Source organism: Planococcus citri, chromosome 4 (genome assembly GCF_950023065.1).
Source record: "Planococcus citri chromosome 4, ihPlaCitr1.1, whole genome shotgun sequence".
Classification (NCBI taxonomy): domain Eukaryota; kingdom Metazoa; phylum Arthropoda; class Insecta; order Hemiptera; family Pseudococcidae; genus Planococcus; species Planococcus citri.
Window position 1 is genome coordinate 64,689,479 of NC_088680.1, and position 25,536 is coordinate 64,715,014.

The 25,536-nt window shown below is 34.5% G+C and overlaps 2 protein-coding genes across 8 annotated transcripts in view; one reads left to right on the top strand and one right to left on the bottom strand.

Annotated features, from left to right (window-relative positions):
- Trpm (transient receptor potential cation channel, subfamily M) overlaps positions 1-11,046 on the bottom strand; it is a 91,396-nt gene extending 80,350 nt beyond the window's left edge. For 2 of the 4 annotated variants that reach the window (XM_065362640.1, XM_065362639.1), the window contains exon 1: positions 10,571-11,044. The gene's annotated coding sequence lies outside the window, so the exon portion shown is untranslated. Of the gene's footprint in view, positions 1-10,570 lie in introns of all 4 variants that reach the window. The other 2 variants (XM_065362635.1, XM_065362637.1) reach the window with 2 other exon arrangements.
- Positions 11,047-11,343: 297 nt separating this feature from the next.
- Mthfs (methenyltetrahydrofolate synthetase) lies at positions 11,344-25,516 on the top strand. Of its 4 annotated transcripts, XM_065362652.1 has the most exons (7): positions 11,344-11,498; positions 11,584-11,776; positions 11,873-12,126; positions 23,892-24,011; positions 24,323-24,450; positions 24,994-25,121; positions 25,225-25,516. In XM_065362652.1, exons 4-7 carry the CDS (start codon positions 23,895-23,897, stop codon positions 25,452-25,454), a joined length of 603 nt encoding a protein of 200 aa, XP_065218724.1. In that variant the 5' UTR covers positions 11,344-11,498; positions 11,584-11,776; positions 11,873-12,126; positions 23,892-23,894; the 3' UTR covers positions 25,455-25,516. The 4 variants fall into 4 exon arrangements, with proteins under 4 accessions (XP_065218724.1, XP_065218725.1, XP_065218722.1 ...); XM_065362653.1 differs by lacking the exons at positions 11,344-11,498; positions 11,584-11,776; positions 11,873-12,126 and adding an exon at positions 17,165-17,338; XM_065362650.1 differs by lacking the exons at positions 11,344-11,498; positions 11,584-11,776; positions 11,873-12,126 and adding an exon at positions 18,242-18,465.
- The last annotated feature ends 20 nt before the right edge of the window (positions 25,517-25,536 follow it).

Consider the following 25,536-nt stretch of genomic DNA (forward strand, 5'->3'; position numbering starts at 1 on the left):
CCGCATTTCCTAAAGTTACCAATATCCAAAGGACCAGAAATCACAGTCTGGTGAAAAATGAATATTAGAAATGAGAATTTATGTCACCAAGAGAGCTTTTTTCATGAAGTTGAAAAATCGCATCGCATATCCAACACTAAGGAAAAATTGAAATTTTAATTGACAAATCAAAACAATCCTGAAAATTGACTCAATCTGATGCTTTCTGAGTCCAATGGTTTCCATTTCAAAACATTTTATCTGTTGGTTTTGGGATAGAACATGGAAAAGTGCATCAGAAAATTATCAGACAGGTAGTGGAAAAAGGAAACCTGTAGTCGCAAATAGACAGTTTTTATTCTATACTGGAGACAAAACTGTTTTGATCAGGCTCAGAGTGGGGTTTGCGATGCGGGTTTCATTTCAAAAAACGTTATCTGGTCATTTTGAGATAAAACATAAAAAAATGCATTGGAAAATCACCAGACAGCGTGTGCAAATAGGTAACTTGTGGTCATAAATAGACAGTTTTTATTCTGCAGATCTGCACAGATGAGTTTTCTACTGTAAATTCTTAAAAAATCCTAAAAGGAGTCTTTCTATTTCAAAAAGTTGTATCTGGTGGTTTTTGGATAAAACATGAAAAATTGGATCAAAATATCACCAGATAGGGTGTGCAAAAAGGGAACCTGTAGTCGCAAATAGACAGTTTTTATTGTACACTGATCACATTACCATTTTGATAAGGTTCAGATTTGCAGAAAATGTCAAAGAGTAGGGTTTGCGATGTGGGTTTCATTTTTAAAAATTCCATCTGGTGGTTTTGGGATAAAACATGAAAAAATGCACTGAAAAATCACCAGATAGGGTGTCGAATATTGACAGGTTATATTCCACTAGATGAGTTTTCTATTTGGCTAAGTCGAAAATCTCGAACTGCTACTCGCTGACATTCGCGATGCGGTTTCAATTTCAATGAGTTTTATTTGATTATTTTGTGATGCAACATGACGAAATGCATCAAAAAATCACCAGACAGGGTGTGCAAAAGAGAAACTAGTATTCGGATACAGGCAGTTTTTATTCCACATTGATGAGGTTTTTATTTGGCTAAGTTGAAAATCTCATAAATAGCTACTGACACAGATTTGCGATGCGGTTTCCAATTTAGTAATTTTTATCTGATGGTTTTGAGATGCAATATGACAAAATGGGTTAGAAAATCACCAGATGGGGTGTGCATAACTCAAACTGTAGTCGGACACCGACGATTTGTAAATTGATTATGTTTCTTGTAGTAGATGTTTTTATGGATTTACTGTGTTGATTTGCGACTGGTTTATGCGTTCTATTGGGTGTCTGAAAATCGTATTCGAACAACTGCAAGATGTTGAACTCAGAAAGCATCAGATTGAGTCAATTTTTAGGATTGTTTGATTTGTCAATTAAAATTTCAATTTTTCCTTAGTGTTGGATATGCGATGCGATTTTTCAACTTCATGAAAAAAGCTCTCTTGGTGACATAAATTCTTATTTCTAATATTCATTTTTCACCAGACTGTGATTTCTGGTCCTTTGGATATTGGTAACTTTAGGAAATGCGGCTTGACCTTTTTTTCAATTTTCAATTTATTTTCCTTCCTTAAAATTTATTATGTTCATATTTTTAATGTGTCTGTTGGTTTTTATTTTCAGTTTCTGTAACTTAATAATTTACACTGTTTTTTTCATTCCATCGCTAATTTCTCTAATCGAATATGAGCAAAATTGTTTTTTCAAATTTCCTCTTTTGCGATTGGAATTTTTCATTTTTTGATAATTTTTTTTCTGTTTTGTAACTTTGGAGACATGTCTTTTGACAAAATCACCAGATTTATAATTTGTGTACCCCGGAACCTCCTCGACCTCGAAAGGGTTAAGATGCAACGTCATAAAATAGTTATAAGGCTCAAGAAATATTAAAAAATTGAAATCAAAACACAAAATTTGCCTTTGAAAAAAATTATAGGAAGAACTGAGAAGATTTTGACAATCTAAAAATTCAGGTCCTTTAATTTCACTACTTTTTCAACGAGAAATTGAAAAAAAACGTGTTTTTTTTAGGAAATTGGAGTCGAAAAAAAAACTTGTTTAAAACAAAAAAAACCATTTTAAACAGAATTTTGTTTTAAACACTGTCTGTTTTTTTCTCGACGTTTAAAACACTGTTTTAAACGTTTTAAACATACGGTACTGTTTTAAACTGACAACACTGTTATCAGTACATATTTTATATCCATAAACATGTACATTTCACTCAAATACACAGGTATAATACGGGTTTCCATTTCATTCCATGGTAAAAAAAAAAAACATTGATCTAATTCAAACTTCGCTAACTCGAAATATACCCACCAAAAACGAACTTCCATAACTCGAACTCCAATAACTCGCAGTCAACTCTTTCTCCATTCAGCTTCGAGTTATTGAGACTCCACCGTAGTAACATTTAGCTAGCACTCGATTCAAGATTGAAATCTCACTGGTAGGTCCAATAAGTGACATCTATGCAGACAATATATTTCTTCATCATGATTCAAAAGATTTTTTACTAATACATTGCCCAGGTTAGAAATTCTTTCTTGATAGAAGTTACTTCTTATGAATATCATTGATTTCACACTTAGATTTGTAGGTATATAAAGATCTTGTTTTGTTAGTTCAGAATATTAGTTCCAAGAATCCAATAAAGTAATTTGAGTTTTATGTCAAGTTGAGTTCTCTTCTTCAGAATATGATCTCTCTATGCGAGATGGTTATCGAGGTGTAATCCCAGATATTTGATGATGTTTGTTTGAAGTACAGTAAAATCTCGTTATAACGTTGATTTCCTCTGGCCCCTAGACAATCCCATTTAAAGCAATGTAAAATTAATTGCGATAAGTATAACGCTCTGGCTCATGAGCGATTTGGAGTCAACAAACAAGTGTTGCACTCTGGTGGTGAAATGCATGAAATACATGTTATCATGCTGAAAGGGGGACATTTCCATACTCACACACTTACACACTCAACCGATTCTCTACAAAATGATGTCAAAATGTCCCCCTTTCAGTAAGTCGATGGTGGCACTCCCACGAGATGTCAACACCAAATTATAAATTGTGTTTCAATGCTCTAAAATTCAGGAAACATCACATATTTAAATAATTTTGACAACAAAAAAACAATTTTTTCGACAAAAAAGCTTACTTTCATGTAAAAAATTCTCATTTTCTGAAAATGTTGGCCACAGCAACAGTTTTTTTTGCAATTTTTGTCAGGTTTGATTTTAAAACCAGTAAAAAAAAAACATTTTTGTGGCAAAATTTTGCCAAAAAATCTGTTTTTCAACTTTTAACAGTTTCAGTTCACATCAAACATGTAAAATTATTTTTGATTTTGGCCAAAAAAATAAGATTTTTTGAAAACCTCAAATACTATCAACTAACAATACTGGCAACTCTAAAATACATTGAGCGTTTTTGTCACAACAATAGCGCGATCTGAACAGCCTGAATTGAAACTAACTCTTATCAAAAATGCTCTGATTGGTTGGTTTATAACTGGTTTGAATAGATACTCTGGTAACATTTAGTTTCATCCCAGGCCTCTAGGAGGATAAAACAACCATTTTTCGATGAAGTTGCCAGTATATTGTCCATCGTTTAACGCAGCATTGTGGCCGCCTACGAAGAAAAATATAACATTAAATAATTTCAAAGAGGATTAAAACTCATCATCTGAAATAGTTATCTTAAATTCCGAATAAGTAAATCCGATTACATAAAATCAGAGCAAAAAAAACGCTATACTAGTAAAATAAGCCTAAAACTAATCTCATAATCCATTTTCACAGTTTCTCGCCAAAAGAGCACGATATTTACGCAAGAAAATGCAATAACGAATCTCGCAAAGTATGAAATTCTCTACCTAGAACGCTTCTCAAATTTCCATCAAACGGGATAGTTCGATACAGAGAAAGAGAAAAAACTCGAAGGTGAAATCGCTCAATTTGGGTCAATCTTTTAAAGCTCTATAACACAAAGAATAAACAACACCAAAGAAACCTCCTACATACCTTTTACTCGACGATAAAAAACTCATCATTTCAACTTTCGTCAAAAAAGGAAAATCGCCATTTAAGTCGAATGAAAATGGTGCGAGCATTTTTCAAGATTTCCAACCAAATGGCAAGGAAAGATAGGACCTCGAAGTGCGGAAAATTAAATGGGTTGAGATTTTTCATTGATAAATTTTCGTTATACATAAATTCAATTTTCGTGTACTTATCTCCGCTTACATATTATTTATTCGGAATAAACAGCATATAAAATGGGCAAAAATAATGATGCGACGTGACGATTTAGATGGAGCGTGTTACAGATGTATTTTCGAATTGAACAGGCTTTCTAGTTCATTAATTTGTTATAAAGCTTTTCAAAACCAAAAAAAGATATCGATTTTTTGCAACGTGAAATAATTTGAACAATAGTAACTACTCGTATCCAGGCTCACAGATTTTTTTTTTGCTTCGGAAAACACAAAACATTTGTGTTAAATGGCAAAATGTGGTGAAAAAATATATACGTGGTTTAACGATACACGAGACCTTTTTTTTTTTATTGAAAAAGGAAACAATGAGAAAAATAATCGAATCGTACACGAGAAATACGTTTTCAATTTTTCACTTCAATAGGGACAATTTGAAAATCTATAGAAGAAGGAGGGTGCTGAAAGTTGGCAAAGAAAGTTTCTCGAGTGATACTCATTGTCCAAAAACTGTCACAATTATTCGTTCGTTTTATTCCCCATGGCCTTCAAGAAAACGTGAAAGTGACAAGAGAAAATCATCGAAAAAATTTTTGGGTCTATTGTAAAGTTTTAAAATATGTAAATATAAAAATGTACTATGGAAATTGACAAAAAATGCAAATTCCCCCCTTTTTTTAGGAGTTTAGACGATTCTGAATTTTCATAATTAGGATTATAAAAAGCTTAAACCCCCTCAAAAAAAATGTGAAAATTGCAATACACACATGTTTTTTTCTATTTCTATTAATCAATTAGGTAGGTACATATCACACTAAAAAATTTTTTCAATTTTTATTGCAAATTCTAAAATTTGAAATTTCGATATACAAATAAGGGTTTGAATCAGAGATCCAAAATTTTTCCAATGATTTTATAACATGTTTTATGGATCCCCCCCCCCCACCACACTTCCCAAAAAAAGATTGAAAACAACACTCATTCATCCCACATTTTTTACCATGAAATACGATTGAATGAAGAATTCATTTTAATTTTCAAATCAAAGATATTTTTCAATCAGGCTATTGAGGCCACAATTTTGGGATCAGCTCCACCTCTAAAGATCCTTCCGATGTCCAAAATGCAACACAGTGGCGCAAATTCTGATTTTTTTTTCATTTTTAAGCTAAACATACTCAATTTGGGATTAAGGGGGGGGGTCGATTTGATGGAGAGAAGCCTTTAAATTTGTTCAAGCCGGGATTTTTTGAGGTCAAAATGTTGAACTGGAAAAATACAAAATGGAAAATTATAAAGAAATTGATTGAGGAAATAAAAAAGAATTGGCAGTTTGGAAGAAAAAAAACAGGACTTGTTGATGCATGAAAGAAAACATAAACTTTTTAGGACATGTTAGGTAGGTAGGAATTGACAATAAACGGAACTTTTATTTGGCAATTTTGGAAAGACTTTTGTATAATTTAGACAAAATTTGGGAGTTTTATACCATTTGACAATTTTGGCACACCTTTTAATGAACAGAAAATGTTCAACGTTCCAAACTAAAAACATGATTTTTCAACAATTTCAGGGGAAAAACGAGACCTTGAAAATTTTGGCCCAAAAAACAGGTATTTTTCACAAAAATCAGAACTTTTCACAATTTTGAGAAGAACAGAAACTTTCTTCGGTAACCAGGGATTTAATTTGCCAATTTTGAAAACAAAAATAGAACTTTTAGACAGCTAAGGCAAAAATTGATACTTTTTGGATATTTAACAAGGAAACCTTTTGAGGTGCATGCCTTCGATTCAAATGGAGCCACGATTTTTGGAAACACCATTGTCTAAAACTCACATAACCAAAATTTCAGCAGCCTAAATTGATTTTTCGATTGTTAGCGAACTTTTGAAAATCCAAATTCGACTAATTCAGACAATATCTAATTTTTTTTCTTCAAAAAAGAAAATTTATTCAATAAAAATGATGAAAATTACTTCGTCCTGAAACTAATATCAACTTTTCAAATCTGAATTACACACTTTCGAGCTATTCTGGAGCCTCCAGCGCAATTTTAGATTTCTCAGAATTTTAAAAAGGTTCCAAATGGTGAAATTTGGATTCGGGGGGAGGGGGTGGGAAGTTGATTTTAGCTCAGAAACAGCGATTCGTTCAAAATTCGAAAATTTTCTGCCGAACAGGAATTTGAACATGATATGTAATTTTTAAGCATCGAGTAAACTTGAATAAAAAACATATCCATGATTTAAAATTTTCCTCGGAGAAGAGACTTTACTTCATTTTTGATTACTTTTCTACTTTTTTCCTAAAAAGTTGCTGGAGGCTCCAAAATGACTTGAAATTCACCTGCAGTCAACTGCTTGGCGTATTGAAATTAGTTTGCAGAATGGAATTCGGCTTTCCAACTCCGTTTGATAAAATTTGGGGGAAATTTCAAGTTTCAAACGCCTACTGGAGGCTCCAGTAATTTTCAAAACGTTGCTGGAGGCTCCAAAACGATTTGAAATTCACCTGCAGTCGACTTCTTAGCGTATTGAAATTAGTTTGCAGAATGGAATGCGGCTTTCCAACTCCGTTTGATGAAATTTGGGGGAAATTTCAAGTTTCAAACGCCTACTGGAGGCTCCAGTAATTTTCAAAACGTTGCTGGAGGCTCCAAAACGATTTGAAATTCACCTGCAGTCGACTTCTTAGCGTATTGAAATTAGTTTGCAGAATGAATTTCGGATTTCCAACTTCGTTTGATTAAATTTTAGGGGAAATTTCAAGTTTCAAAAATCTACTGGAGGCTCCAGTAATTTTCAAAAAGTTGCTGGAGGCTCCAAAACGACTTGAAATTCACCTGCAGTCGACTTCTTAGCGTATTAAAATTAGTTTGCAGAATAAATTTCGGCTTTCCAACTCCATTTAATGAAATTTGGGGGAAATTTCAGGTTTCAAAAATCTACCGGAGGCTCCAGTAATTTTCAAAAAGTTGCTGGAGGCTCCAAAACGACTTGAAATTTACCTGCAGTCGACTTCTTGGCGTATTGAAATTAGTTTGCAGAATGGATTTCGGCTTTCAACTCCATTTGAAGAAATTTTGTGGAAATTTCAAGTTTCAAAAATCTGCTGGAGGCTCCAAAACAGCTCAAAACGGTTTGAAACAGTTTCCAATCGATTTCGCAGGTCAAAAATAGGGTATATCCCAAATTTCAGCTTTCTAGGTCAATTTGGTAAAATTTTGATGTTTTCCCACATTTTTGACCAAAATTTAATTTTTGAAAATTTACCAAAAATCGAAAAAGGCACTTTAGCACTTGAAATTTTGACAGGTGATGAATTTTTGCCTGCTCTTTCAATCTATCTTTGTACAGTTTCAACATTTTCGTGCGAGCCCCATGTTGGAAAGCAAAATCTATAATTGTAGCTGACCTGTCAATCAATGTGGCCGCCATTTTGTACGTGGGCCACATTTTTTTTTAGGACAAGGGCTAGAAATGTTCCTTAGGACTCCTCCTTTAAGAAAAAAGTTGTCCCGGAGGATCGGGGGAGGGCTGCAATTGATCCTTAAGCGAGCCCCCCGACATAGGTAGTTGAAATTTCTGGTCAAAAAAACAGACTTGAGGTGTCTGCCTAAAAATCTGCCCAAATGTGGATAAAATTGTTGGAGAGGTCGATTACAAGCCATAAATTCAATTTTTAGCTCTCCAAAAGAATTAAAATTTTCACACCCTCTTGGGATTAGGTCCTTCCGCCCCCCTTCCAAAAAAGTTGATTTCCGCAAGTTCTAGAGAAATTGAAAATCACGCTGTGAGCTCCAGAATGGCCCGAAAGAGTGCAATTCGGATTTGAGGGGTTGATATTTTGTTTTAGGACTAATTTTCATCATTATTACTGAATAAATCTTCATACCTACTTGAAAAAAAAACATAAACCATCAGAGATTTTTTAAAAAAATTGTCAAAACTCGAAAAATCCACTTGGACAGCTGAAATTTTGGGTAGGGAGGGGGGGGGTGTTCAGACTATGCTCGCTCATTACAAAATTCACTCACAGTCCAGGTCCCGTTGAAATCACAAGTTTTTCCCTCCTCTTTTTTGGACATTTTGAAAAGAAATTGATTTTTTTTTTTTTGGAAATTGAGGTAAAAAAAAAAAAAACGGATAGAAGAAGGAAAAATACGGGCATCTTTTTTTCCTTAAAATTTTGATGTAAAAATTTCAAATTTAGCTGACATTTTCCGGAAGGGTGAAATTCCCTGCCTTTCACCAGTTGGAATCACTGAACTCGTCAAAAAAACCTACTCAAGAAGGCATTTAAATTTAAAATTGAAAAAAAAAGTTCTCCCATTGAAGATGAAGATACGAGTACGTATAGAAATTAACCAACACAGACCAAATGCTAAAATCTCATCAACCAAACTTTGATACGAGAACCCCAACTTAATCCAACTTTCTAATTTGAAAATAAGACGCTATATATTCCTCGTTATCAAGTAATGAAAATGAAACTCTAATCCCCTACAAATAAGATACCCACAACACCTAATACACCATACAAGGAGCGAAAACGGGGGGGGGGTGATTCAATTCCTCATAATTTGATACAAAAATGATATTCGAAGAGCTACGTACTACGTAGCGAGATAAAAATTAAATTACCTCGGAAAAATAAACACAAATGAGTAAACTTCATCATCTCACTAATATTATCAGCACAAGACGTGGTTTAGTTCAATTCTCCATTTCCTCGCCACCACGAAATCCATATATAAAATACCAAAATGCACGAAAAGTAATTCCCCCAATACCGCTGAATTCCAGCATATAACGTCGTGCAATACTCGTAATTCACATTAAAAAATAATCCTCGTAAGAGCAAAGTTTCATAATAATATTGCGAAATTTTCTTCATATTTTTATACCCCCTGAAAGTATAGAGTACGAGTAGACTAAAGCCAAAGGCAAAAGCTCTACACATATTCAACGACTCGATGTGTTTACTATTTTTGCTACCTAAGTATATAAACGATGAATAAGTAGATACTGTTAACGTTCCACAGCTGAACTATTCATTTAGATTTAGAGAAGGAAAAAAAAAGGGTATGACCTTATTTTTTAGGTATTCCCCAGAGCTTCGATGTGCATTTTCTATACGGTTTTTTTCGTTATTTACTACATATTCGGTGCTTTGATTATTGTACCTATTTGATTTCATCGTATTCGAATTCGACTTGTGAGCAAGATTCAACTTTTGACAGCTATTTCCGAATATAGGTACGCGAATTTATATGTACCTGGTGAACCAATCTTGGTACCTAGTAATACGTTAGAGATGCGAAGATTACTCATTAAATATTTATCAACTAGTTTTAAAATTCAGTATACTAAACCACCACCGCAAACCACATCCTAATTTTACCACCGAGCATTTGCACACCTGACACCTTCGCCTTCTCTTTTCATCGCTCGTAGACTAAACTAAACAACTCGACAGTCGACTTGGTGAGATAAAAAATGCTAGCCTAGGTTTTCCGTTTTCGTTTCGCAAAAATCAAGCCATCCAGTGGCAGTCTCATAGGCTGATGATAATTTCTTTTCAGCGATATTTCTACGACCAACAATAATGGAATTTCATTCAATCTCGAGTTCGAATCGACTTCCAGACACATTTTCTATAAATAAATTCCAATTTCTTCGTCGTCGTCGTAGTCGTTGCTCGTTGATGAACCAACGTAGGTACTAAAAACATTGAATATTCAAATATATGCGTCTGTAATCTGGATTCTGGATTCTGTTGTGGCAAATTTTGAACACCGGTAAGAAGACGAGGGATGACTGATACATGACACTGGAGGAGGCAGCTCGAGCTCTCGACTTTGAAATAAACAGCTATGCAAATCAGCGGGGCTTCCGGTCTCTAACGACCGAAGCAAAATACTCGGCAGAAACCGAACAATGAACGAAGAACATCTAACAATAAAGCAAAAAAATAGCAAATCGTGCATGTTTCTTTGTGAATAAAATTGACGAATGCACGAATATATTATGTACATATAACATAATTAGCTTAGAGAGCTACAAATGAACGATGTGTACGAGACTGCGCTACTTTGTAGTTTGTGTTACGATTATTTACCTGAATGTAATTATACAAACAAAGTATCTACATATGCAGCTATATTATAAGTTTTAGCTCACATATAGCGTAGCATTAGCGGTGTATTAATTACACAAGTTCATTTGTATTCCCAATAATAATTCACGTACATCTAAGAAAGAAAATAGGTACTCGAGATGTGAGCTATAATAATTACCTGAAATTTGAGATTTCAATATACTGCAAAAGACGTCGAGCTTTATATACCTCGTAATGGATAGGAAATCACTAAGGAACCTCGCGCAACAGTTGAAATAAAACTCTACGATGGCACGATTGATGATCTCTACTAAAATTGAAACCTGGAAGCCACCAGGGCTTTGCTTAACGTTTTCGCGTACGAATTAAAAAACAAATAACCGTCAACGGTATTCATAAATTAATAATTAATAAAGCGAGTTTTTTCACACCGATATCTTGGATGAAAAAATTTTTTATCTAAACGCACGTGTACTTCACCAGCACACGACTCGAACAGCGTTCACATTCGATTCAATTCAACGGACGTCGGACACGGTAACGATTTTCACACATACACGAAGACGAGGACGAGCCACGACCACAACCACAGCGAAAACCTACGGCACGGCTGAGGCTGATGGGCAAGCACTGCCAGACAGAAACGGTCTCGCTGTTGCTGACGGCTGGCATGCGCTTGTAGTGGTGCGCGGGTGCGGGTGCTGTGCGCGCCCCGTGTTTCGTTCGTCCAGTTTGATTCAGCTGCTGATTCGTCCGGCTCGTGAGCTCGGTGCGTTGCCCTTAGTTTGATGCGGTGGGCCGGTGGTGAAGGCGAAGGTAGCGACGTGCGAATCAAGTACTGAATCAGTCGGTCGTCGTTCGAGTGTGTTTTTTAAGCCCCCTCTTCTCCTCTCGGCCAGCGTTGACTCACACACCATTACCATAATACCGGAGGTATTTCTTTTATATTCTTATCTCACCTGTTCTTATCAGTTCTAGTCCGAGAATTTTTACCGACTTACCGTGTTTTATTTTATTTTTTTATTCCATTTCGTATAGTCTTTTGTGAGTGAAAAAATTCAAGCCTCGAGTCTTGGATTCTTCGACGATAAATTGAGGACAATGAGGTAAACTGAAACTTATTCTAATTCGGTATTCGACTATTTATCTGATAATTTTTAATATGGTACCCGAACTTTATTAATTTTGTAGTGATAACGTTATCTGGCTAATGATTCCACCCACGACGATCTACGAGATTATTACTCATTATTGCTCTCATCAAATTGAAGCTGAAAATATGAAACTGTTGGTGTAGGCGTACACGAGCTGGGAGGTGTTTTGTAATTTGATGGAACCCCTTTCATGAACAGCTGTGAGGTCAAAATTAATACATTTTGTTCGGGTACTGTTTTCGATTTTAAATCATTTCTTCTACTTCTATGAATTTATAATAGTAAATGAATCTGTACGATAACATGCTATTTTCATTTTGTTTCAGATCACCTAACATCTTATCTTTTTGACTGATGTGTTTCATCAGCCATCCACGCTCGTGTACCAGAGACCTATCATCTTCATCTGTCTATGACCTACCTCAACCTTTTACTGAACAAATTAATCAAATGAACGAATAGGCTATACGGTTGCCATCGACTGATCATTTACCAAAACCAAATACTGAAAAAATTGTGCTTGAAGTTGTTGGAAATATTGCCAATTGTTGAACTTGATGTACTGCTACTTTTGTTCTAGGTGAGTGAAGCACTGATTGAATTTACTCGTATTTTTGATTTAGGTATTAATTCATTGGAGAATTCGATAAAAATAGATAAGTCTTAGTTTATTCGAAAAAATCAGCTAAATTACATAATTTAATGATTCCCTGGAAACCTAATAAAAATTAATGAGCAGTTGGTTTTTTAAAAATTTAATCAGGGTTTTGAGTTAGAGCTAAAATTTCTGACTCTATAAACAAACCACTACTTAGATAGGTAAGATACATGTCTGGAAAATTGTTACTTGCATTTTATTTTTAATTTTTAACAAGTTCAATGAAAAAGAAAGGTTTATGAGCAGATGAAACCTGAATATGTAAATGATCAGACCATCTGACCTGATCAAGCAATGATAAGTGACTTTGTACCATTTCGCTGAAAGCACGTGTTTAATCAAACACTTCAGTTCAACAATCATTTTTAATTTTTTTTTTTTTTTTTTTGGAGTCTTGGAGTTGGTAACATTTTAAGAAAACATTAAAACAATTTTAGCTAGTAGGAATACCATCACTTTTAAAGTGGTTTTGTTATGTTTCGCTCAATTCCAAACTATTTTATCGCCTGTTTTCTCATTTTTAATAATGGTCTTTATGTCATTTTAATAAGTTTCAAAAATGTTCTGAAGTTTGATTGGGATTTCAACAATTTCTTATAATTTTCATTTTTATGTCAATTGTTCTGTTTTTTTGTGGCTCTCACTTCTGACAAAACTTAATTTCATTTTAATGATATGTATTTCATAAATTTTTGTATTTTTCTGCAATTATTTTAAATGTGTCTGACATTTTTTGAAGTATTATGGTACCTACTTCAACTTTTAGTAATTCCGGACTGTTTTTGTGTCATTTTATTTCATAAATTTTGAAGCAATTAATAATTAGGCTTAAAAAAAAAAAAAAAAAAAAAAAAAAAAGGTAAGAGGTAGCCTACTGTGTTTTGCTGATTTCTGTACACTTTATCCAATTAAATAATTTTATCAACAAGCTTCTGCGACGTTTTGTGTAAATTTCAACATTAAGTTTGTTTTTTATTCAATCTTACTGAAATTTTAACAATTTTTGAAGATTTTTCTTGTTGAAATTGTTTAGTTTTTCGCGATATCTTGTGATATTTTTGTAAAATTTATGCTATTTTGATGATATTATTTGTCACATCAACTTCAAGAACTTCTCAATTTATCATTATCATAACTAAGTTTGCATGCTTTTTTAAATAAAATTCTAGGTCAATTTTTTTTTTTTTTTTTTTTGAAGAAATTTGCTTAATTTTGCCAACTCTCCCACTTGTGGAATTTTTTAACTACTGAACTGCGGAAAATGATTGTATCTGATCAGATGTGATCAAGCCCAAAGATTTCCTGGATGCAATTTGATCTGATTAGACTTGACCAGACCTAATCACTTAATCAGATCTGGTCAAATCAATGTTTTGATCGGATTTCGGATTAGATCTGTTTAGATTTGTTTTGGTCCCCTATCCACGCCAGGGGTGGGGATTTTATTTCAAAATATATTTACAACTCACATCTAATGGAAGATTAAGAGATTAAGTAAGACCAATAATCTACGTCTACGCACATTACATAATTATATCTTACACTTTTATAATCTTAATCCTAGATAGGGGAGGGGAGGGGAGGGGAGTGAGACAGGTTGTTCGCTCTACCCATACCCCCAAGGCGATTGCAAAGGGTCCCCAGTTCCCCACCACCAATTCTGGGAGTTATCTGGTACTTGCCTAGAGAAGTACTACAACTTTCCTCTTTTCTCCATATCGCAAGGACCCCCAACCAGTCTTGAGGTTAAAATTTGAAGGAGGAGAGATTAGATCTTGGGCTTAGGAGAGAGGTCAGCTAAAGCTGAGATCTTCTTTGATGTGACTTGATCAGATCTGTTCAGACCGATGAGATCCAATAATTTTCCCCTTAGCAGAACTAAAAGGAAAACCCATGATTGGATTTGAACCTGACCAGAGTCTAGATTTGAATAATGAGACCAGTATGACCTATAATTTATCAGATCATATCAGATCCGGACATTACCTACATCCAATCCTGTTCAGACCTGATCAGATCCAATAATTTTCCCTTTAGCAGAACTAAAAGGAAAACCCATGATTGGATTTGGACCTGACCAGAGTCCAGATTTGAATAATGAGACCAGTATGACCTATAATTGATCAGATCACATCAGATCCGGACATTACCTAGATCCAATTCTGTTCAGACCTGATCAGATTCAATTGAAAAATAGTACCCAATTGGATCTGTTCTGGCCTAATCAGGTCCATTCATTTACCCTTGGCCCATTGGGCAGAGGAAAGACGCGGTTGGATCTAATCATATCTGAACGGATCTGATGAAACCTGAATGACATGTATGATCAAACCTGATCAGATTCAATGGTGAGACCTGATTGGATCTGACCAGATCCAATCAAATAGGAAAGATTTGGTTGGATCTAATCAGGTCTGAATAGACCTGGTGAGACCTAAATGCCAAATGACCTGCTCAAATCCAGATATTTCCTTGATCCAATTAGACCTGAATGACCTGATTGGTGATAAGACCGGATCCAATCCGATCATATTCTTCCCCTGAGTCAGTCTCAGTTTAATCAATTTTTGTGATACTTTGGTGCAGTTTTGAGTAAATCCTTCTTGAATTTTTATAACCTTTGACTGTTGAAAATATTAAATATTTTCATTATTTAGGCAATTTTTGTGATTTGCTCATATCAAGTTTTGATACACTTTATCATCTTTTATAGTCCGGCATATGACAATAGGAGTAATTGCACCCCCCCCCCCACCGACGATCCTCCGGGACAACTTTTTTCTTAAAGGGGACATCCTAAGGAACATTTTAAAGCAAACTTGCTCAAAAAAAAGATGACCTTACTTACAAAATGGCGGCCATTTTGATTGACAGGCCAGCCGAAATCGCAGATTTTGCGTTTCAACATAGGACTTGCACGAAATTTTTCAAACTTTACAAAGGTAGATCGAAAGATCATGCTAAAATTTATCACCTGTCAAAATTTCAAGTGCTAAAGTGCGTTTTTCGATTTTTGGTGAATTTTGGAAAATCGAATTTAGGCCAAAAATGAGGGAAAAAATCAAAATTTTACCAAATTGACCAAGAAAGCTGAAATTTGGGATATACCCTATTTTCGACATGACAAATCGATTGGAAACGGTTTCAACCCGTTTTGAGCAGTTCTGGTGCCTCCAGCAGATTTTTGAAACTCGAAATTCCCACAAAATTCCATCAAATTGGAGTTGTAAAGCCGAAATTTATTCTAAAAACTAATTTCAATACGCTACGAAGTACTGCAGGTGAATTTCAAGTCGTTTTGGAGCCTCCAGTGACTTTTTAAAAATTCCTGAAGTCTCCAGCAGATTTTTTAAACTTTAAATTTTCACAAAATTTCATCAAATGCAGATGGAAACCTGAAATTTACTCTGCACTCCAATTCTAACACCCTCTGAAAACGACTTCAGGTGGGTTAAAGTCATTTTACAGCCTCTAGCGACTTTTTTAAAAATTACTGGAGCCTCGGAGGTAGATTTTTGAAACTTGAAATTTCTCCAACATTTCATCAAACTGAGGTGGAGAGTCGAAATTCATTCTGCAAACTAATTTCAATACGCTACGAAGTTGACTGTTGGTGGATTTCAAGTCGTTTTGGAGCCTCTAGCGACTTTTTGAAAGGTTGTATGACTTTTTTTGGAAAATTGAAATTTCCTAGAAGTAGCTGAAAGCTTCAAAACCATTTGAAACCACCACGTAGTCTGCGAAGTGAATTTCAGCTTGCCAACTCCATTTGATAAATTAATGTTGAGGGAAATTTCAAGTTTCAAAAATCTACTGGAGGCTCCAGTAATTTTCAAAAAAGTCGCTGGAGGCTCTAAAATGATTTGAACCCACCTGAAGTCGTCTTCAGAGGGTGTTAAAATTGTAGTGTAGAGTAAATTTCAGCTTTCCATCTCCATTTGATGAAATTTTGTTAAAATTTTCACCTGCAGTACTTCGTAGCGTATTTAAATTAGTTTTTAGAATAAATTTCAGCTTTACAACTCCAATTTGATGGAATTTTGTGGGAATTTCGAGTTTCAAAAATCTGCTGGAGGCTCCAGAACTGCTCAAAACGGGTTGAAACCGTTTCCAATCGATTTGGCATGTCGAAAATAGGGGATATCCCAAATTTTAGCTTTCTTGGTCAATTTGGTAAAATTTTGATTTTTTCCCTCGTTTTTGGCCTAAATTCGATTTTCAAAAATTCACCAAAAATCGAAAAAGGCATTTTAGCACTTGAAATTTTGACAGGTGATAAATTTTTGCACAATCTTTCGATCTACCTTTGTAAAGTTTGAAAAATTTCGTGCAAGTCCTATGTTGAAACGCAAAATCTGCGAATTCGGCTGACCTGTCAATCAAAATGGCCGCAATTTTGCATGTAGGGCCACTTTTTTTTTGAGTACAAGAGCTAGAAATGTTCCTTAGGACTCCCCCTTTAAGAAAAAAGTTGTCCCGGAGGATCGACCGGGGGGGGGGTGCAATTACTCCTATTGTCATATGCCGGACTATATTAATTTTTATTTTCCTTTTTACTGATTACTTTTTGACAAGTTCAGTTTTAACAATACTTTGAGCCATGTCTACCCAGTTTTACTCAATGCTGATGAAATTTTACTCAATTTCTTAATTTTATTAATGATCCTTGGAATAAAAAATAAAAAAAACTTAAAAATTAGGAAATAAGTTTACCATTTTTTAAAAATATTTTTTGGGTTTCCCTTTTCACTTTCTTGAAAAAAATAAAATAAAAATAAAATAAAACCTTTCTTTTGATACTATGAAACAATTTTTTTATTTCTACAAAATTGAAAATTTGATTATACTACACACTAGCGCCCCAGTAGATTGTTGTTGATATCTAAGCAGGGCATTGTCGTTCTTTATTTTTCCAACAGCAATTTCTTGTTCTATTTTGAAATTTCGTTGAGATTTTCATTTTTTTATACTTTTCTACAATTTGTTGTACGCTTTTAGAATTTTTGATAAGGTGTCTACTGCCTATAATATTGTTGTTTCGTTCTAAATTGACTGATTAGGTATTATCATCACATTCGAGTAAAAAAATATAAAGGGAAAGCAGCATTTCCACCGTTTACATTGTACCCACGAAGTAAGATACATTTTTCATTCTTCCAAACTACCCATTATAACAATAAATTGGATACTTAATTACAGAACCTCCGAAGGTGTGGCCTTCGGCACATCTGTGCACTGCACCTCTAACTTAGTTAAGCTGCAAGAGCAAAGTATTTTATGGTTTTAGTTTCACGTTCCATGTACAGATTTCCTTTTTCAATAGGTCCATAACTGAATCGAATAAATGCGCAGGCTAAGGCTAAATTTTCCTCATAATAACTATACCTATAGGCCTATATTTGCCAAACCTACCTACACATACACGTTGCAATCTAGTTGGAAATTGTTTCACGGCCAGAGCAGTCAATCGGAAATTAATTAGCACTTTTACCTTTACCTTTTGCATACCAAATTTGTATCTACGTTCGGCAGTCCGGCAATTCATTATTCTTGATAAATGATATTGTGATAATCCGTCCCTATAAATATTACCTATATAAGCCTTTTCAATGCAGAAGCGAATCAACGTAGGTGTGATTGCTTGTGAAAGTAATTATAAGTAAATTGATTATTTTTAAATGAAAATTTTCCCATATTGTTTCTTGTTTTCCTTCACTGTATATCTACCTCTGACTCTGACCTAAAACCTATACCTATCTACCTTTCGTGTATTAATTAGCCGGCTTTATAATAATAGTGTATTCGATTTCGCGAATTACGAGTACCTACGCGATGATGGATTAAATTTATTTAAGCCGTATATCGACTTATATACGTACCTTAAATCGTGCTTTAATAGCATTAGCTCGAGAGGGCTTTATCTGCGGTTAATTAGTTTGTCAGACAGATAACTTGATAATTGGCAGATAATGTATTTATATGTGAATACCAAGTACTGATAGCCTGTTACCTTTGTACCTTTCGGTGCATAATACATAGTATAGGTCTCGTGTCATGGTTTTACGATTTACATGGGTGAATTTGTCTATACTAATGTTAAATTGTCGTTTACCTGTAGTATTTAATGTGTATACTATTGAAATCTTGTAGTATTCCTGATTATCACAAATGGAACATGGTACCAATTTAAGCTTTTGTGCAATTTTAACGTTCGCTTGTATGTTCGAAGTCGTAGATGGTAAAAACCCAAACTTGATTCGTGTGAGTGGAGATGTTTTAAAATAATTTTTTTTTATACTTAAGGTAGGGTACTGTATAATAGGTATGATCGACGTCAGTCATTTTGGTTGTCTCGCGTCGTTGTGTACATTCGTCGATAGTAAATGTTGTATAAGTGTGGGTGAGACTTACTCACACTTATACAACATTTACTATCGACGAATGTACACAACGACGTGAGACAACCAAAATGGCTGACGTCGATCATACCCATTATACAGTACCTTACTTAAGGTACATTTAAAATAATAAAAATAGATATTGGCGGTTTTAAGCCAAACCACAATTAAAATTTAATTAGGTATGATTAACTTTTACACCGCGCAGTTTTAAAAAGGTAAAGTAATCTTGTCGAAATATTGGTAATTAAATAGTTATGTTTTATTTAATTATAAATCCGGCTTTAAATTTTAAAATATTTTCTTAAAAAGTACCTACACCTACCTATGCACATTTTTAAAAAATTGGATAGGTATTTTAATAAAATGAGTACCCAAACCCAGGTGTTCTAGACAGAAATTCAAGAGGTATGCTTATCTATGCAAAAAAGTCATTTTTATTATAGAGTGAAAAGAAATCTACCTACCTCAAAATGTAAAAATATCAGATCTTGAAGAGCTTTTCAAACAGATTCAAATTTCAAAAATCATTTCTGAAGACAATTTCAAAGATGCACAGTTTACCTTTTTTCTGAAAGAGTAGGGCCCCACAATATGCCAGATTGAAGTTGAGGAGAAAATGACTCCTTCCTTGAGAAGATTAGCGACTAGGAAAAAATTCAACTGTGGTCTAGACTGTGCTCCCAAAAGGGCTAGATTTTTTACTATCGCACAATTCAACATTTTGAGCCCCCCCCCCCCCCGTCTTTGAGGGTCGTTTTTATATTTGGGGTAAAGAGTCATCAACTTCAGAGTGAAAATCTCTGAAAAACTAGAATTTGATACCCATATTGGATTTTTTGAAATTTCGGGTCCAAGCCCCTCTTCTTTCAATCCAGAGTGGGACTTAAGTACCTACATATTTTTAATTTTTGGGTGAAACGGTTTTCAGAATCGGAATCATGGGTCTCTAAAAACACATAATCCGATACCCATATCAATGTTGTTGATGAGTTGGAATTTTTTACCCCCCCCCCTTCATTTGTGGAACAAATAATGTACCTACTCGAAAACAATGCAAATTTTGATGAACTAATGAAAGACACTGAAGAGGTACAAATTCTACATCACCATTTTTTTCCAGTAGTGCATTTTTCAGTAAGGTCATTTCTTCTCAAATTTCTATCGGGGGCACTTATCCCTCCCCTCGCTCCTCTATTTAAATTTGTTCAAATTAAAAAAAAAATAATAAAAATCATGTACTGCACTTCTTCCAATTTTGTCAAAATTCGCCCAGAATGCTAGTTTTGATGTAAACCCTTCCTGAATTTTTTTTGAGTCGATTCCACCCCTCCTCCCAACCCTAACCACAACCCCAACCCCAACCCCAACCCCAACCCGAAAAATCTACCCATACGTGCTCAAAATTCAAAATTCCCGTTCTCCAGTGAGGATGGTCCAAAAATGTTGAAACTTTCATGGAAAATGGTCACTAGGTACCTGCATATGTGCGTATGAAGAGTGATATTCCAAAACTCGCTTTGTCCATTTTTATCAAAGTTGGGTTTTCAGCAGTACCTGATAGATGAAGTATTAACTCACATTCCTACATCATCAACCTACCAAAATGAGACGTTAAACTCACCTAAATAGCCAATTCACTAAAAATTAAAAAAAAAATAATGTTCCAAAACGCGCTTTGTCCATTTTTATTGAAATTTTTTTCAGCAGTATTTAGTGGATGAAGTGTATACCTACACTCCTACATCATAAATCCACCCAAATAAAGTGCTAAACTCGCCTAAAAAGCCAATTTACCCGTTTAAAGAAAAACTGTTTTTCCTCTTTCCTGAAAAGTTGTGAAAATGGACAAAGCGAGTTTTGGAATATCACTCTTCGTATGTAAAATAATTTTTTTCAAAAAAATTTCCATATTCAAGGTTTTTTTAATGTGGGGAGGGGGGGCGGTTTGAAAATTTCAAAAATTTAATTTAAAAAATGGGGAAGGTCCCTTCCTCTAAATTTTTTCATAAATTAGTTACACCCTAAGGTACGAGTATAACATAGTATATATTTTTTGGAGCTCAAAAATCGGTGCCAACACGCTCAAAAAATCAAAATCTTGCAAAAAACGTGCTTTTTTATAATTTTTGTGTCTGGGGGAGTCCTAAGAAACATTTGTAGCCTTTATCCTCAAGTGGCCGGCTAACAAAATGGGAGCCATTTTGAATGACAGGCAAGCTGAAATCGCAGATTTTGCGTTCCAACATAGGAGTTGCACGAAATTTTTTAAACCGTACAAAAGTAGATCGAAAAATCAGGCAAAAATTTATCACTTCTCAAAATTTTAAGTGCGTGCCCTTTTCGAATTTCGGTGAATTTTTAAAAATCAAATCTAGGCCAAAAATGAGGAGAAAAATCAAAATTTTACCAAATTGACCAAGAAAGATGAAATTTGGGATGCTCTATTTTTGACTTGCCAAATCGATTGGAACAGTTTCAAACCGTTTTGAACAGTTCTGGAGCCTCCAGCAGATTTTGGAAACTGGGAATTCCCACAAAATGTCATTAAATGGAGTTGGAAAGCCGAAATTCATTCTGCGAACTAGTTTCATACGCTACGAAGTCGACTGCAGGTGGTCGTTTTGGAGCCTCCAGGGTCATTCCACGTCAATTGGACCAAAAAGTGGTAGGTGGGTTCGGTGATTTTTTTGAAATTTTTCCTGTGGAAAGACCTTCCGAAGGGACGACCAATGGCGCAAATCGCAGCCCTCTAGCCCATTTTTAACGGCAGCCAGGGGGTGTCAAAGTTTTCAGTGAACCTAAAATATCATCCATTTCAGCAGTGGATTGCTCGATAACCGCGATACCTACCAAAATGGAACTTTTCCCCATAGTTAGAAGTTTTGAAAGGCTTTTTGGTGATATCATAAAAATCAGTGTTGCCACTTTTTTTCGTACAAAGAATTAGCTCAAAAAGTTTCAAAACGTAGGTTTCATATCGTTCCGACTCTCAAAAATTCTGAAAAAAATATATTATGGACAACTTGTCATGCTGAACAACATATTAAAAAATTGGGATGGTAACTTGGCGCAAAGTCGATTTAATAAAATTTAAACTTTGCGAAAAAATGCGATTTTTTGATTTAAAACATGAAGAAAAGTTTTGATCGGTAAAGTTGACCCATTTGACCCCTATTTTTACGTATCTGTTGAAAAAGTTGAAAAAACACCTTTCACTCAATAAAATGAAGTCATCACAAAAAAATCAAAATTCAAAAAAATTCAATTTTCAATTTCAAACATCAAAAAAAGTTTAAATTTATTCAGTTGTCTTATTTTGACCACTTTCTGACGTATTTCATGAAAAAGTTGATAAAAATCTCACTCACAGCAAAAAAAATAAAATTTGCTTTTTTTTGAATTTTTTTGAATTTTGATTTTTTTTTGATGAGTTAATTTCACCGAGTGAAGGGGTTTTTTCAACTTTTTCAACAGATACGTAAAAATAGGGGTCAAATAGGTCAACTTTACCAATCAAAACTTTTTTTCATGTTTTAAATCGAAAAATCGCATTTTTTCGCAAAGTTTGAATTTTTTTGAATCGACTTTGTTACAAGTTACCATCCAAATTTTTTAATATGTTGTTCAACATGAACAGTTGTCCATAATATATTTTTTTCAGAATTTTTGAGAGTCGGAACGATATGAAACCTACGTTTTGAAACTTTTTGAGCTATAATTCTTTGTACGAAAAAAAGTGGCAACACTGATTTTTATGATATCACCAAAAAGCCTTTCAAAACCTCTAACTATGGGGAAAAGTTCCATTTTGGTAGGTATCGCGGTTATCGAGCAATCCACTACTGAAATGGATGATATTTTAGGTTCACTGAAAATTTTGACACCCCCTGGCTGCCGTTAAAAATGGGCTAGAGGGCTGCGATTTGCGCCATTGGTCATCCCTTCGGAAGGTCTTTGCACAGGAAAAATTTCAAAAAAATCACCGAACCCACCTACCACTTTTTGGCCCAATTGAAGTGGAATGACCCTCCAGCAACTTTTTGAAAATTACTGGAGCCTCCAGTAGATTTTTGAAAAACAAATGGAGGTGGAAAGCCGAAATTTACTCTGCACTCCAATTTTAACACCATCTGAAGACGACTTCAGGTGGGTTCAAGTCATTTTGGAGCCTCCAGCGACTTTTTGAAAGGTTGTATGGCGTTTTTTTGAAAAATTGAAATTTCCAGAAAGTAGCTGGAAGCTTCAAAACCATTTGAAACAACCATGCAGTCGACTTCATATCGTATTGAAATTAGTTTGCGAAAAAAATTTCAGCTTGCTGACTCCATTTGATAAAATGTTGTGGGAATTTCAAATTTCAAAAATCTGGTGGAGATTCCAGTAATTTTCAAAAAGTTGCTGGAGGCTCCAAAATGACTTGAACCTACCTGAAGTCGTCTTCAAAGGGTGTTAAAATTGGAGTGCAGAGTCGGCTTTCCATTTTCGTTAATGAAATTTTCGAGTTTCAACAATTTACTGGAGGCTCCAGTACTTTTCAAAAAGTCGCTGGAGGGTCCAAAACGGCTTGAAATGCACCTGCATTCGACTTCGTAGCGTATTGAAATTAGTTTTCAGAATGAATTTCGACTTTCCATCCTACTGGAGGCTCCAGTAATTTTCAAAAAGTTGCTGAAGGCTCCTAAACGACTTGAAATCCACCTGCAGTCGACTTCGTAGCGTATTGAAATTAGTTCGCAGAATAAATTTCGGCTTTCCAACTCCATTTAATGACATTTTGTGGGAATTTCCAGTTTCAAAAATCTGCTGGAGGCTCCAGAACCGCTCAAAACGGTTTGAAACAGTTTGCAATCGTTTTGGCATGTCGAAAGTAGATTTCAGCTTTCTTGGTCAATTTGGTAAAATTTTAATTTTTCCACCCATTTTTGTCTAAATTTTCAAAAATTCACTAAAAATCGAAAAAGACACTTTAGCACTTGAAATTTAGACAGGTGATAAATTTTTGCCTGATCTTTCGATCTACCTTTGTACGGTTTTCAGAGGCGCTGGTATCGAATTCAAACTTAATTTTTTGATACAACCCCCCCCCCTCCCCACCGAACTACACAATAAGCCCTCATATGTTCATTCTATTTGAAAAAATTTAATAAATAAACCACACGATTTTTACAGTTGTAAGAAAAAGACTTTGAAAACGAATAAGTACCTAATTAATACTCGTATTTAATGCAGGCATAATCCTCGTAAATTATAATCTCATATATTGAGTTTTTTTTCTTTTTATTTCAGTCTATGATGACGAGTAACATAACGGTAATGAAAAATGCACTCCGTCAAGATATCAAAAAAACCTTATCGCTGATGAGTACCGAAGAGAAATCGTCGCAATCTAATTACGTGACTGATAAGGTAATAATAATTGCTCGATTATTATGTAGTCTATTGAATACAATACAGAAGCAGGCTTGCAACCAGTTACCCAGACTGACAACTTTTTACGCCTATTTAGCACCATTTCTTCAATTTTAAAAGTCATCGCTGAATTCGAAAGAAATTTTTAGCTCGATCGTTACTGCCATTTTTGTATGTACTATTTCAAAATCAGATTTCTTTTTATTGTCTCCTGTCGTTCTAAAAATATTGCATCAAAACTGAAATTATGCTCAGATATGAAAATGTTATGTACCTACTCATTCTCTCTCTTTTTTTCATCTTTTCAGCTTTTACAACATCAGAAGTATTTATTGGCAACCAGAATTGGAATTTATCTCAGTTTACCGGATGAAATTCAGACGGATAATATTTTAAAACACATGTTCGGTGTTGGAAAAATATGCTTTATACCCAGGTACATGAAAAAAGTACAATTTTCGAGATAAAATTATCTTATTATTGAGTATTTGTGTTGAATAAGAGTTTTTTTCGTGGATGTTTGAACTACCTACTCGTATTTTTTTTTCATTTTTAATGCACCTTAGTCTCAGCCTTCCATCTAAAAGCCACGCAACTTTCATCAACTAGATGTAGGTACGTTTGCCTAGACTTCAAATAATAGGAGCAGACACAGGTTCCTTTATTATTTCGGTTGAATTCCCCCCCCCCCCCCCCCCCAATATATTATGAATTATTTCGAACCAAATTTTAATCTCAATTTTACTGCAAAAAATTATAGATAAATTTGAACTAAATATCAAAATTTGGATCTCAGCCTTGATACTTGTTACATATCTTCAATCAAATATTAAACTAAACACAGACGAGTGGAAAATTGTTATTTCTTCGTCGATGTTTTTATTCGCGACATTTATTTTAATAATAATCACAAAGAAATTTTGGTACACTGTGTTATGCTGATGCATCATATTCTAATCATATTCCTGTTTATTTTTAGGTACAATTCCGATTCGATGCAAATGATAAGACTGAATAGTTTCGAAGAAAAAAATACCCTACCGAAAACAAAATGGAATATTCCACAGCCTTCTGAAAATGACATTCGAGAAGAAGCTCTTCACTCTGGTAAGCATAATTATGTAATTTAAAATCTACAGAATTGAGAAAGCTTACGGGGGTTAGCTTTCGTACAGGATCGATTCCGTACTTAATTTGAATATTTATTCAGGTGGTTTAGATCTTCTAATTGTACCTGGTCGAGCATTCACGAAGAATGGTTATCGTTTAGGTCGTGGCAAAGGATATTACGATAAATATTTAAACGATTATTTCGTAAAGAATAACAAAGAACTGCCTTATACGATCGGATTAGCTTTTAGTCAACAAATTGTCGACGAGCTGCCAACTACTCCTGAAGATTTTACATTAAATGAAGTGATATGTCCCGAGAACGTGTAGTTTTTTTTTATTAATATTTGTTGTTTTCATTTTTTGAATAAAATTTTGATTTTTTTTTCTTACTCGTATATTCTCATCGACC

What these genes read in the sequence shown, in the direction of transcription:
- Mthfs (XM_065362650.1), top strand. Translation starts at nt 18,373, where the DNA reads ATGGAACATGGTACCAATTTAAGCTTTTGTGCAATTTTAACGTTCGCT. An exon ending in CTAATTACGTGACTGATAAG is followed by an intron (nt 24,012 to 24,322) that starts GTAATAATAATT and finishes TCATCTTTTCAG; the next exon opens with CTTTTACAACATCAGAAGTA. An exon ending in AAAATATGCTTTATACCCAG is followed by an intron (nt 24,451 to 24,993) that starts GTACATGAAAAA and finishes GTTTATTTTTAG; the next exon opens with GTACAATTCCGATTCGATGC.